Consider the following 13,136-nt stretch of genomic DNA (forward strand, 5'->3'; position numbering starts at 1 on the left):
CCAGATGCCGAATCCACCGAGAGGTTGTGGGGATCACGTTTTTTGCGTTTGTGTTTTCTGCCGGAACAGTGGCCGGTTGGGTGACGGCGGGGGGGGTGGGGACGTAGAGGTCGGCCGCCGGCAGGAGCCGCGACGCTTGAGAAAAACACCTTTTTCACATTGGAGTGAGTGTGTCGGCGTCTCTGGAGAAGGGCATTTTAGGGGGGAAGATCTCTGGGGGCCCTTGACCATCGGAGATTTAGATTCACCGTCCGAACGACGGCAAAGGCCGGGACGCTTTGTCCGGGCCGTTAAACCTGGGGGCTGTCGGGTCTGGGGGACTCGTCTACGAAGCTGAACTTTTGTGTGTGTGTAACTCTGGATCAGCTGAGGACAGCAGGGCGCTCAGTCAGGGAGCCAGCCCTCCCATTTCACTTTAAATATTTATTTGGTTTAGGAGCAGGGGCAGGAGGGGGTAGCTGCCCTTTGGACCGCAGGATTCCCTGGCCGGACAGATCCGGGCGTCCTCCGTGTCAGGCCCGGGGTCTAAGGTTCAGGGCAGCTGGCTGCCGGAGACACGGGACGGGGGGGTGGGTCCGGCTCAGCTGAGCCCCACCTGTCTGGGGGGGTGGGCTCGCCGAGTGCTGGAGGGAAAAGCGGCAGAATCCCGGATCGGGATGCCGGCCTCCCGGACCGGAGCGGGCCTCGGCCTCCCCGCGGGGCTGGGTCCCGCCCTTCCCCCTCCCCCGGCGGGCAAGGCCAAGCGGCAGGGGTTGCCCCTCACAGGTCCTGCCGGGGGCTGACCGGAAGCCGCGGCCGGCTCGGCGGGAGGGGGTGACCGGGCCCTAGAACGGCGAGGGAGGGGCCGGGCTTCGACGTACCAGGGGAGGATTCCAGCCCTGGAACCGCCCCCCCTCGGCCCCTCCCACCCCCCACGGTTGCCCCTTCGCCCCGGCCCCCTCAGCGGGGCAGAAGAGGGTCCCGGGTCCCCCCAGAGGTCACGCTTCCCGGGGCCCGGATGCGTCCGGGCCAGGGCCGGCCACTTGGAGATTCGGACGGAGCCGGGAGAACCTCCGGGCCCAGCGGAGAGGAGGGCTGGGGGGAGACCCCTTCGGTCACCCTCCAGCCGGGCGCCTCAGGTCGAAGTCCCCCGCCGCTTGGAGGAGGGACACCAGGAGGTGTCCGGATAGAGCAGGCAGTGGACGGACTTGAACCTGGGGAAGAGGGCGAGAGGACGGGCAGGGGCTGTTAGGCCGGGAGGGTCCGTCTCCCGCCCCCCCGGCCGCCTCGACCTCCCCCGCCTCACCGCGTAGGGTCCTGCTGCAGGCTAAAGGCCCCGACGACGCTGACCACGTTGTGGCGATTCTCGTTCCCGCCGTAGCTCAGGGTGACCTGGCGGGAGAGGGCGGGCGCTCAGGGAGAAGCGGAGGCCGGGGGCGAGACCCCCCTCCCCCAGAGAGCCCACCGGTGGGGTCCCGGATTCCATCTGCCCCGCTCCGGGCGGCCTGGGCCGCTCGGGGGGCAGGAGCCGGGGGCAGTCCCGCCTCCGGCCGGGCCCGGCGGCTAGAGCCCGGGCCTGGGAGTCGGAGGGTCGCGGGTTCTAATCCCGGCTCCGCCGCCTGCCCGCTGGGTGACCACGGGCAAGTCACTTCTCTGGGCCTCAGTGACCTCATCTGTCAAATGGGGATCAAGGCTGCGAGCCCCACGTGGGACGGGGACTGGGTCCAACCCATCTATCGCTTCGCTGGGCCTCGGTTCCCTCATCTGTAAAATGGGGACAAAGACTGTCAGCCCCACATGGGGCAACCTGCTTACCCCGTGTCTACCCCGGCGCTTAGAACAGTGCTTGGGACAGAGTAAGCGTTCAACAAAATACCACGGTGATTGTTGCCTTGGGGCAAGCAGGGTGCCGGCCCGGGGCCGAATGGCCGAATGGGCCGTCCCCCGGAACCTGCTTCTGTCCACCTTGGCGATATTGGGCGAGTCGCTTCACTGTGCCTCAGTTCCCTCATCTGTAAAATGGGCATTCAGGCAGCGAACCCCACGTGGGAGAGGGACTGGATCCAACCCAATCAGCTCGAATAGTAATCATCATCGTGGTATCTGGAGAGCGCTCACTACGTACCGGGCACCGTACTAAGCGCTCGGGCGGATACAAGCAGATCGGGTGGACGCGGTCCCCGTCCCACGTGGGGGCTGCCAGTCTTAATCCAGATGAGGTCGCTGAGGCCCAGAGAAGTGAAGTGACTTGCCCGGGGTCACCCGGCAGAGGCGCGGCGGAGCCGCGATCGGAACCCGCGACCTTCTGACTCCCAGGCCCCGGCCTCTGGCCGCTACTCATTCCTTGGTTCGGTCGTATTTATGGAGCGCTGACTGGGTGCGAGGCACTGCCCTAAGCGCTGGGGAGGGTACACTGTAACAACAAAGAGACACATTCCGCCGCCCAGGCCCCGAGTTCGTTTGCCGGTTTACCTGCGCGAGCAGGGTGCGGGGAGGCAGCCGCTGCAGGTTCTCCAGGTGGGAATGGAAGAGGGGGCTGTGGCGGAGCCGGACCCCCAGCAGCCCCTCCACGATGTAGCCCACCGTGCAGTCGTCCGGCAGGCGGACTTTCTCGGCCGTGCTGATGAAGTTACCCAGGCTGCGGAGGCGGGGGGCGGGCGCGGGCGGTTCGGAACGGCTCCCGCCCGGTCCCCCCCCCCGCCCTCACCCCGCTCTCGGAGGCCCCCGGAGAGGGCCGGGGGCAGACCCCCGAGGGGCGGCGGGACTCACCCGGCCCAGGGGCTCATCTTGAGGGCGAGTCCTCTGCTCAGGCAGAATCCGGCCCCGCCCGTGGCAAACCAGAACTGGACCTTCTTCTGGGAACCAAGCGGGGACCCCGGGGGGCCGGTGAGCGCCAGGGAGGGACGGAGCCCCCCGGCAAGGGTCCGTCCGGACCGGGGGACCCCCCCCCTCCGACCGCTTCCCACCCGGGAGGGGGCCTGACGCCTCGCTGCTCTCCTACTACAAGCGGGCCCGGACGCTTCGGTCCTCTAATGCCAACCTCCTCGCTGCACCTCACCGCCGACCCCTCGTCCACGTCCCGCCTGTGGCCTGCAAACGCCCTCCTTCCTCGAACCCCTCGGACAATCCTCTCCCCCCTGCTTCGAAACCTTATCGAAGGCCCACCTCCTCCCGGAGGCCCTCCGTGACCGAGCCCCCCCTTCCTCTTCTCGCCCTCCCTTCCGCGTCGCCCCGACGCGCTCTCTTTCTCCACCCCCCTCACCCAGCCCCAGAGCGCGGACGTCCCTGTCATTTCTTTCTATTCCTGTCAGTCTCCCCCTTCTAGGCCGTCGGCTCGTCGCGGGCAGGGAACGTGTCCGTGTACTGTCGTACTGTCCTCTCCCAAGCGCTCGGTACAGCGCTCCGCGCGTAGCAGGCTCCCCCTCCCCCGTGCCGGGGCACTCACGGCGCCGTCGCCCTGGAGGCGGTCGGCGGCCTCGATGGGGTGGTCCAGGCTGGGGCGGCCCAAGTACACGTCCTGGCTGGGCGAGAAGGCCGACAGCAGGCGCAGGAGGCCGCGGGGGTTCACGTAGTTGTCGTCGTCCACGTGGCAGAACCACCTGCCGGGCAAGGGGACGGGGTCCTTAGGGGCGGGCAAGGGGCTTCGGGGGGGTCCCTCCCACCGCCCCCCGCCGCCCCAACCTACTTCCGGCCCGACTCGATGAACTTGTCGTACTCCACGGACATCTTGCAGCAGAGGGCCTGGCGCGTGTGGACGGCAGAGCAGTTGGTGTTGATGACGTGGTCCCCTGCCAAGATGCCAGGGAACGGGGGGCGGTGGGCACGGGGGGGGGGGGGTTATGGCAACACCCACTGGGGGCAGCACACACTGTACTGAGCGCTGAGGAAACCTCCCTTGATGATGATGATGAGGAGGACGGTGGTGGTGACGGTGACGCCTGTTAAACACTTCCCTGCACCCTATCAGATCAGTCGAATTTATTGAGCGCTTACCGTGAGCAGAGCACTGAGCAGAGCGCTCGGGAGAGTCCGGCAGAACGACAGAAGACATTCCCTGCCCACAACGAGCTGACGGTCTAGAGTATTATTATTAAAAGAGGGTACAGATAATAAAATCAAAAAACAGATGAGGAAAGGGGGGGCTAAGCAACAGGGTAGCTACAGGGTGAGCAGGCCAGAAAGAGCAGCTGGGTGACCCTAGACAAGTCACTTCACCTCTCTGGGCTTCATCTGTGAAATGAGGATTTAGACTGTGAGCCCCGCGTAAGCCAGGGAATATCTCCGAGCTAATTAACTTGTCCCTCGTCCGGCGCTCGGTATAGCGCGTGGCACGTAATGATGGTATTTGTTGAGCACTCACTATGTGCCAAGCACCGTTCTAAGCGCCGGGGTAGGCACAAGTCCATCGGGTTGGACACGGTCCCCGTCCAGCATGGGGCTCCCGCCTTCGGTCCCCATTTTCCAGATGAGGGAACCGAGGCCCAGAGAAGTGAAGCGACTCGCCCAAGGGCAGGGTGCGGACAGGTGGCGGAGCCGGGATTAGAACCCAGGTCCCTCTGAGGCCCGGGCTCGCTCCATTAAGCCGGCCGATAAGCCCGGGCCTCGAAGCCGACCTGGGAGGAGGTCTCCCTCGGTTTTAGCGGGGCGGAGCGGTGGGACCGGGGAGCCAACGGAGCGTTTGGAGGAGGAGGAGGTGGGGCAAGCGGTGCTTCGCTAAGCGCTCTGCGCACAGTAAGCGCTCGATAAATACGGTCGAATGAAGACGATCGGGCGGCAGCGGGTGGGCTGTGCCGGTGCGGGGGAGAGGCTGGAGGCGGGGAGGCCGGTCGGGCGTCGGGGTGGGGTGGGCGTGTTTCAAGCGAGGAGCACCGGGAGGGGAGGGGAGAGAGCACCAGGTGCTCCCAGCCTGGAAGCCGACGGACGAACAGAGGGGAGTGGCTGCCATTTTCTTTTACTTATATCGACGTCCCTCTCCCCCCACCTCGTGACATCGAGCTCGTTGTGGGCAGGGCTCCTCCCTGCTTATTGCTGGACTCTACTCTCCCTAGCGCTCGGCACAGCGCCCAGCACACGCTGAGCGCTCAATAAATACGATTCATTTAATACAATTCGTCTGTGAAATGGGGGCCGAGAGTGGGAGCGCCACGTGGGACAACCTGCTGACCCTCTGTAATGACGACGGTATTTGCTAAGCGCTTATGCCGAAGTTATTCTATCGAGTGAGTGAGCGAAGGAATGAGAGGGAAGCCCAGTCCTGGGGGGGGGGGGGGGGCGAGAGCCAATGAGGTAGGTCCGGGGTGGGGGGGGAGGAGAAGGGGGCAAGGATGGGGTCGGGGTCTCCCCGACACCCCCAAGCTTCATTTCGGGGCCCCGCTCGTCCGTACGGCCGAAGCGCCGTCCTCCCGAGGGAAGGAAACCAGACGGCTCCATCGCTCCTCCGCTGCGGGTGAATCCGGGGGGCCCCCGGGAGGGCGGAGGGGACCCCCCCCGACCCCGGGCTGACCGGCCACCACCGGGACCGGACACTCACCCGCTCGGAGCCGCAGGCGCCCGTCCTCCCCGTCCGTGAAGATGAAGGTCTGGGGGAGGAAGAGGAGGGACGGCTCGGCCCGGCCCGGAACGCCCTTCCTCCCCAAATCCCACAGGCGGTGACTCTCCCAAGGCCCCACTGAAGGCCCGCCTCCTCCGAGAGGCCCTCCCCGACCGAACCCCCCTTTCCTCGCCTCCCGCTCCCTTCTGCGGCGTCACCCCGCCTTTCTCCGTCCCCCCTCTGGTCCCCACACCGGTCAGGTCCGGATCTGTCATTTATTCATTTCTATTCCCCTCCGTCACCCCCCTCTAGACCGTCAGCTCGTTGCGGGCAGGGATTTCCGCGTCGTCGTCTTCGTCGTCGTCGTCGTCGCCCGAGCGTTCAGTCCAGCGTTCCTTCCGCGCTCGGGACCGAATGAACTGGCCGAGCGAACGTCGGGGCGTGCGACGCGACCGTTATATCGTCGGAGCGTCCTCCTCCCGACTGCCGAGTCCAGCGCTCCGCACAAAGTAAGCGCTCCCTAAATCCGACCGACCGGCCGAAGTGGAGTTGGGGTGCGGGGTCTGGGCCGACCTGCTCCTGAGCTCGGGAGATCCAGGTTTGGAAGAGCAGGTCGAGGCGCGACCGATGGTACTTCTTGGTGGTCTTCACGGCGATGAAGATCTCCCCGGGGTCCAGCCTCTCCCTCCCGGGGGCTCCCGAGGGGGCTCCCCGCAGCGGGGCGGCCGGCGGCCCGGGGGTCCGGGCCCGCTCCCGGTCGGGGTCCCCGGGGTCCGGCAGAGGGGCGGGGGTCCGGCAGAGGGGCCCGCGGGGCAGGGGGACGCGGGGGGCGGCCTGGGGGTCCCGGAGCCGGGGCAGCAGCAGCAGGAGCAGGAGGGCGCCCAGGGCCGCCGCCACCAGGAAGCGGGGCCGGCTCATCCTGCGGCCCCCCGGGCCCTGCCCATCGCGCCCCGGGGACCCCCGACCCTCCGAGGCAGGCCTGGGCGCAGGCGAGGCCGGGGAGCCGGCTCTGGGGGGCCCGAGGGGGGCGTTGGGGAGCCCCCCTCCCCAATTAAGAGTGGGGGCAGCCCAGATTGGGGAGCGGAGCCCGGAGCGCCCGGGGGGGGCAGGGGGGATTTGGGGGGGCCCCCGAATTAGGCGTGGGCGCAGCCGAGGTCGGGGAGCGGAGTCCGGCGCTCCTGGGGGGCAGTGGGGAGTTGGGGGGGCGGCCCGAAAGAAGCGTGGGCGCAGGCGAGGTCGGGGAGTGGAGTCCGGCGCGCCTCGGGGAGGCAGCGGGGTGTTGGGGGAGCCCCCCCCCCCCAAATCAAGGCGGGCCCGGCCGAGGTGGGGGAGGGGAGCCCGGCGCGCGCAAGGGGGGGGATTTGGGCCCCCCCCGATCAAGCGTGGGCGCGGCAGGCAGCCGGGCCCCCCCCCTCCCTCCCTTCGTGCCTCGGTTTCCCCCCGGCCGGGGGCCGGAGGTCCTCGGGGCCCGGGCTCCCCGCAGATGGCAGGCGGGAGGGGGCGCTGCCGCCGGCGGCCGGAAGGGGGCGCCCGCCCCGCCCCCGACCCGGAAGTGAACGGCCGCCACCGCCGCACCGCCCCGCGGGGGGAGGGGCAGGGGAAGGAAGGCAGGAAGGCAGGAAGGCAGGAAGGCAGGAAGGCAGGGAGGGAGGAAAGAAGGAAAGAAGGAAAGAAAGATGCCGCTGCCCGTCCAGGTCTTTAACTTGCAGGTAAAGAGGCGGGGGCGGGCCTGACCCCTGACCCCCCCCGGGGAAGCCGCCCGTGGGACGGCAACAAGGGCAGTATACTATATATATAATATATATATAAAATCTAATGAAGAGCGCTTACTAGGTGGCGGGCAGTCCGCCTCCCTCCCTCCCTCCCTCCCTCCGTCCGTCCGTCCCCCCTTTGCCAGGGGAGCGACGACATTTGTCCGGGGCCGCAGGGCAGACGGGGACGGGCCCGGGATTAGAACCCGCGAGCCCCCCCCGCCCCCCGGCCTCGTCGTCGTCGTCGTCGTCGTCGTCGTCACGGCCCGCCGCCCGCTCTCTGCCGACCCCCGCTCTGAACGCTGGGGAGGATCTCATCTGTAAAATGGGGATTAACTGGGAGCCTCCCATGGGACAACCTGATCACCCTGTGTCTCCCCCGGCGCTTAGAACGGTGCTCGGCACGTAGTAAGCGCTTAGCACCTGCCAACGTTAATGAGGTGCGGCCCGGGCCCCGGCCCCCGTGCGGCTCACGGCTTTCATCTCCATTTTCCAGATGAGGGAACTGAGGCCCGGGGAAGGGATGGGACCCGCCCGGGGTCACCCGGCGGAGCGGTGGCGGAGCCGGGATTAGAACCCAAGCCCTCCGGGCCCTTGCCCGCGGGCCGTGCCGCTTCTCCGTCACCATCCCCGCCGGTCGGTGAAGCCCTCGCCCTGTGCCAAGCACTGTACTAAGCGTAGCGGGCGTGCGGGCTCATTTTTTGTTGCGATGGAAGCTGTTTTTTCTAGCGATATTAAACGCTATCTACGTGCCGGGCACTGTTCTGAGCGCCGAGGTAGATCCCAGCAGGTCAAGTTGGATCCGGCCCCTGCCCCACGCGGGGCTCGCAGTCCCCGTCCCCGTTTTACGGATGAGGGAACCGAGGGCCAGAGAGGTGAAGAGCCTCGCCCCGGATGCCACGGCGCACCTAGGGTGGAACCGGGGTTCGAATCCGGGTCCTCCGACTCCCCGGCCCCGGACGCTATTCGCCGGGCCCCGCCGTCACGCACGGTGCCGAGAGCCGAAGGGCTGCGGGGCGGTCAGAGCGGAAACCCTTCCCGCCCCACGCGCCTCTCCCGCCCTAAAAGGGACACGGACTAGGTATCGGGTCCCCATTTTCCAGGTGAGGAGACCGAGACCCAGAGGTGATCTGCCCGGGGTCCCTCGGCCGGCAGAGTCGGCGTACCGGACCGCTCGGAGCACGGGCCCGGGGGTCCGGGGGTCGTGGGTTCTGATCCCGGCTCGGCCACCCGGCTGCTGGGTGACCTTGGGCAAGTCACTTCGTTTCTCTGGGCCTCGGTGACCTCACCCGGAAAAGGGGGATGGAGACCGAGAGCCCCGGGTGGGACAGGGACTGCGTCCCACCCGATTTGCTTGGGTTCCCTCTCGGCGCTTAATCCAGAGTCTGGCCCGTAGTAAGCGCTGAGAAACTACCACCATTCATTATTATTACGGCTCCGTCCCAGGTCCCCCGACTCCCCGGAGTCCCGTTCCTTCCTCCCATCGTGCCCCGGCCCTGCCCCCGAGGCCCGTCTGCCGTCTGCCCTCCGGGTGGGAGCCCGCCGGGGCCGGGACCCGGGGGGGGGGCGTCCGAGGGGCAGCCGGCGCCCGCCGCTCACTCCGTTTCTCCCGTCGGCGGGCCGGGGCCCGCGGGGGGTCGGGTCGGGCCGAGGGAGAGGCCGACCGAGGTGGTGGCGGAGGCAGGACCCCCACTCCCCATCCCTCCCGCGTCCCCCCTCCCCCAGAGCGGTAGGTCAGAGCTCGTCCTCCCTCCCGGGCACGGCCGGCGACTTCCGTCCGTCCGACCCCCGGGGGTGACGGGGCCGCTGGGCGTCGCAGGGGGCGGTGGAGCCCATGCAGATCGACGTGGACCCGCAGGAGGACCAGCAGAACGCGCCCGACGTCAGCTACGTGGTGGAGAACCCCACTCTGGTACGGGGCGCGCGGGAGGAGGGCCGGGGGGCGCCCGGGTGGCTCCCCCTTCCCCGGGACCCGGACCAGTTCCCCCCACTTCCCCTCTTGCGAACGGCGGTAGTCGAGTCCGCCGATGGGTTCGGTGCTGTTTAGCGAGCGCTTAATGTGCACGGGTACTAAGCGCCTGGGAGAATCCAGTGGGGGTTGGTAGAGACGATCCCGGCCCTCAGGGAGCTTCCAGTCTTACGGGAGGCAGGCGCGAAAGTTACGGGGAAAAGGGATCCGGCCCGGAGACGCGTACGTCGGCGCGGCCAGGGTCGGGGAGAGAAGATAGGGTGAGGGGGACGAGGGCTGAGTCCGGGAGGGCTCCGCGGAGGAGGCGGGATCTCAGCGGGGCCTCGGAGACGGGGCGCGTGACGGGCGAGAGCGAGGGGCGGGAAGTAGGCATCGGAGGGGCGGAGGGTGTGGGTCGGGTGGCGCCGGGGGAGAAGGGAGGGTAGGTCGGGGGGAGCCAGCCGGCCGCGGGCCTCGGTTCCCGCGGGAAGGCTTTCTGGCGGACGGGCGAGCGTCGGAGCCCACCGAAGGGGGGGGACACGCGGCCGGCGGGGCGAAGGGAGGGCCGGGAGGGGCCGGAGGCCGACGCTGTAGTCGAGCGGGGGTCGCCCGAGGCGCCTGATCTGCGTGGGTCCGGTTTGGAGGGAGAAGCGGGGAGGGAAGGCCGGAGATGAGGGGATGGGACGGACGACGTCCGGTAAGCCGGGGGGCGTGCGGGTTTGAGAGAGAGAGAGATGACGCCCGGCTCCGCCCTCCCAGGACCTGGAGCAGTACGCGTCCAGCTACAGCGGGCTCATGCGCATCGAACGGCTGCAGTTCATCGCCGACCACTGCCCGCAGCTGCGGCTGGAGGCCCTGAAGATGGCGTTGTCCTTCGTGCAGAGGACCTTCAACGTGGACGTCTACGAGGAGATCCACCGCAAACTGACCGAGGCCGGCAGGTGGGGCCGGGCCCCGCGGGACGCCGGCGGGGGGACGGGGCCCGGCCCGGCGGCGGGGCCCTGACGGCGGGGGGCTTCCTCCCCAGGGAGCTGCAGAACGTGCCCGACGCCGTCCCCGAGGCGGGCGTGGAGCCCCCGCCCCTGGACACGGCCTGGGTGGAGGCCACCCGCAAGAAGGCCCTGCTCAAGCTGGAGAAGCTGGACACGGACCTGAAGAACTACAAGGGGAACTCCATCAAGGAGAGCATCCGGTGGGGGCCGGGGCCGGGGCCGCGGCCGGGCGGGGGGGCACCCCCGGGGGGGAGCCGGGCCTGACCGCCCCACCTCGGCCCCGCAGGCGGGGCCACGACGACCTGGGCGACCATTACCTGGACTGCGGCGACCTGAGCAACGCCCTCAAGTGCTACTCGCGGGCCCGGGACTACTGCACCAGCGCCAAGCACGTCATCAACATGTGTCTCAACGTCATCAAGGTGCGGCCCGGGGAGGGGAGCGGGGCGGGGGTCGCCCGCGGCGCGCGGAGCGTGCGGGAGAGGGGCCGCGCGGTCTGGGGCGGGAGCGGCGTACGACCCCTGCTCTCGGGGAGCTCCCGTTGGAGAGAGACGTGGTGGAGGGAGGAGGAGGAGGAAGGTGACTGTGGAGTAGGGCGTGCTCAGGCGTTCCGGAGCGGGGAGCCGCCGCCCCCACCCCTCGGCACCTTTCAAGCCAGTGGGGTCGGGGGCGACCGTCCCCTTCCGCCCCGGCTCCCCGGAACCCCGAGGGCACTCGGCGGTGCCCGGGCTCAGGGGGGGGTCTTCTCTCTCCCCCCCGCCCCCGCAGGTCAGCGTCTACCTGCAGAACTGGTCCCACGTGCTCAGCTACGTCAGCAAAGCCGAGTCCACCCCCGAGATCGCCGAGGTAACGGGCCGGGCCGGGGAGGCCGGCGGGGCCGGGGGGCCGGGGGGTCCTCACTCCCACGCCGGCACTTTGTCCCCCACAGCAGCGAGGGGAGCGCGACAGCCAGACGCAGGCGATTCTCACCAAACTCAAGTGTGCGGCAGGTAAGGGGCCCGCTTCACCATATGTCCGCCGGACGACTCGGGGCAAGTCGCTTCACTTCTCCGGACCTCAGTTCCCTCATCTGGAAAATGGGGCTTGAGACTGGGGACCCCCGTGGGGGACAGGGGCTGGATCCAACCCGACTTGCTTGGATCCACCCCAGCGCTTAGTACCGTGCCCGGCGTGTAGTGGGCGCTTAACAGATTCCACAGTTGTTATCGTTATTATATTATTACCGAACACGTGCAACTTTTCCTTCATCCCCGAGCAACCCCCCCCCGCATCTCCTGGAGCGGCTGCTTGGTTCCCCGGGGGACAAAATGCCCGCCGCCCCCCTCCTCTCCTCCGCCCCAGCCCTCTTGTAGCCAGGGGCTCGGCCGCGCTGGAGAGCCGGCGCGCCCCCCTTCTGTCCGTCGCGGCCCGGGCCGATCATCCGCCGCCCCCGCTGTCCCCCCGGCCCAGGTCTGGCGGAGCTGGCGGCTCGCAAGTACAAGCAGGCGGCCAAGTGCTTCCTCCTGGCCTCGTTCGATCACTGCGACTTCCCCGAGGTGAGTCGCCTCCCTCCTCCCGGCGCCGGCCGACCGAGGGGCGGAGACGCCCCTCGTCCTCTTCCTCCGGGGGCGTCCCCCCGGCCCTGAGCCGTCTGTTCCCGTCCAGCTCCTGTCCCCCAGCAACGTGGCCGTGTACGGCGGCCTCTGCGCCCTGGCCACCTTCGACCGGCAGGAGCTGCAGCGCAACGTCATCTCCAGCAGGTGGGCCGGGGGGCGGGGGCGGGGTGGTCTGCCGGGGGGGGGGAGGGACAGGAGGGGGGGGTCCGCAGCGGGGGGGGGGTGGGGATGCTGAGGGGCCGCTGCGGGCAGCTCCTTCAAGCTGTTCCTGGAGCTGGAGCCGCAGGTGCGGGACGTCATCTTCAAGTTCTACGAGTCCAAGTACGCTTCCTGCCTCAAGATGCTGGACGAGATGAAGGTAGAAGGGATGGGGGAGGGTCTCGGGGTGTGGGGGGGAGATCCCTTCACCCGCCCGGGGAAGCGGGGGCCGGCCTCTGATGGCACTCGCCTCCCCCCGGCCCAGGACAACCTGCTGCTGGACATGTACCTGGCCCCTCACGTCCGCACCTTGTACACGCAGATTCGCAACCGCGCCCTCATCCAGGTGAGTGGCCGGGCGGGGGATGGGGAAGGGGGTGGGCAAGGGGCCGGAGCCCGACCCCCGCGCCCGTCCAGTATTTCAGCCCGTACGTGTCGGCGGACATGTGGAAGATGGCCACGGCCTTCAACACCTCGGTGGGCGCCCTGGAGGACGAGCTGACCCAGCTGATCCTGGAGGGGCTCATCAACGCCCGCATCGACTCCCACAGCAAGGTCAGGCCCCGGCCCGCCCCCCGCCCCGCGGCCCCCTCCCGCTGACCCCCTCCCGCTGACCCGCCCCCGCCGCCCCCCCCCCCCCCCCCGTCCCCGCCAGATCCTCTACGCCCGCGACGTGGACCAGCGCAGCACCACCTTCGAGAAGTCGCTGCTGATGGGCAAGGAGTTCCAGCGCCGGGCCAAGGCCATGATCCTCAGGGCCGCCGTGCTGCGCAACCAGATCCACGTCAAGGTAGGGGCGGGCGGCGGGCGGGGAGGCCGGGGCGGCCTCCGGGAGGCCGGGCCTGAGCGCTCCCCCCCCCCCCCCCGCCTCCGTCTCATTCCAGTCCCCGCCCCGAGAAGGCAGCCAGGGCGAGCTCACGCCCGCCAACAGCCAGTCGCGGATGAGCACCAACATGTGAGGCGGCCCCGGGCCCCGGGCCCGTGCGTCCCCGTCCCCCCCACCGCCCCCCCGGCCCGCTCGGTTTGCCGGCGGAGCCACCGCCTCTCATCGAACCAGCCCGTCTTCGCCCGCCCTCGAGGCCGGGGGGCGGGCGGGGGGAGGAGGTCGGTAACGGGAGCCCGAATCTTTATCGCATTAAAGAG

General features: G+C 69.1%; 2 protein-coding genes across 4 annotated transcripts; one reads left to right on the forward strand and one right to left on the reverse strand.

Moving 5' to 3' along the window:
- Positions 1-408: 408 nt before the first annotated feature.
- RFNG (RFNG O-fucosylpeptide 3-beta-N-acetylglucosaminyltransferase) lies at positions 409-6,427 on the reverse strand. Its single transcript, XM_029056749.1, has 8 exons — positions 6,083-6,427; positions 5,510-5,558; positions 3,665-3,767; positions 3,425-3,578; positions 2,749-2,834; positions 2,452-2,617; positions 1,286-1,371; positions 409-1,193 (listed from the first exon to the last, which is right to left on the reverse strand). Exons 1-8 carry the CDS (start codon positions 6,425-6,427, stop codon positions 1,115-1,117), a joined length of 1,068 nt encoding a protein of 355 aa, XP_028912582.1. The 3' UTR covers positions 409-1,114.
- GPS1 (G protein pathway suppressor 1) lies at positions 5,902-13,044 on the forward strand. Of its 3 annotated transcripts, none has more exons than XM_029056811.1 (14): positions 5,902-6,018; positions 9,080-9,172; positions 9,968-10,149; positions 10,236-10,400; positions 10,487-10,622; positions 10,969-11,046; positions 11,129-11,189; positions 11,650-11,735; positions 11,845-11,939; positions 12,048-12,153; positions 12,259-12,339; positions 12,411-12,548; positions 12,649-12,783; positions 12,878-13,044. In XM_029056811.1, exons 2-14 carry the CDS (start codon positions 9,095-9,097, stop codon positions 12,950-12,952), a joined length of 1,416 nt encoding a protein of 471 aa, XP_028912644.1. In that variant the 5' UTR covers positions 5,902-6,018; positions 9,080-9,094; the 3' UTR covers positions 12,953-13,044. The 3 variants fall into 3 exon arrangements, with proteins under 3 accessions (XP_028912644.1, XP_028912642.1, XP_028912643.1); XM_029056809.1 differs by lacking the exon at positions 5,902-6,018 and adding an exon at positions 7,138-7,218; XM_029056810.1 differs by lacking the exon at positions 5,902-6,018 and adding an exon at positions 7,138-7,218 and having other exon boundaries at positions 11,132-11,189.
- The last annotated feature ends 92 nt before the right edge of the window (positions 13,045-13,136 follow it).

This window comes from Ornithorhynchus anatinus, unplaced genomic scaffold (assembly GCF_004115215.2).
Source record: "Ornithorhynchus anatinus isolate Pmale09 unplaced genomic scaffold, mOrnAna1.pri.v4 scaffold_264_arrow_ctg1, whole genome shotgun sequence".
Classification (NCBI taxonomy): domain Eukaryota; kingdom Metazoa; phylum Chordata; class Mammalia; order Monotremata; family Ornithorhynchidae; genus Ornithorhynchus; species Ornithorhynchus anatinus.

Excerpts from the sequence above, each read along its gene's own strand:
- RFNG (XM_029056749.1), bottom strand. The coding sequence starts at position 6,427 with ATGAGCCGGCCCCGCTTCCTGGTGGCGGCGGCCCTGGGCGCCCTCCTG. Across the intron at positions 2,618-2,748 it reads AAGATGAGCCCCTGGGCCGG|CCTGGGTAACTTCATCAGCA; the intron begins GTGAGTCCCGCC and ends CCGCCTCCGCAG. Across the intron at positions 1,372-2,451 it reads CCCGCACCCTGCTCGCGCAG|GTCACCCTGAGCTACGGCGG; the intron begins GTAAACCGGCAA and ends CTCTCCCGCCAG.
- GPS1 (XM_029056809.1), top strand. The coding sequence starts at position 7,186 with ATGCCGCTGCCCGTCCAGGTCTTTAACTTGCAG. Across the intron at positions 11,190-11,649 it reads CAAACTCAAGTGTGCGGCAG|GTCTGGCGGAGCTGGCGGCT; the intron begins GTAAGGGGCCCG and ends CCCCCGGCCCAG. Across the intron at positions 12,340-12,410 it reads GCAACCGCGCCCTCATCCAG|TATTTCAGCCCGTACGTGTC; the intron begins GTGAGTGGCCGG and ends GCGCCCGTCCAG.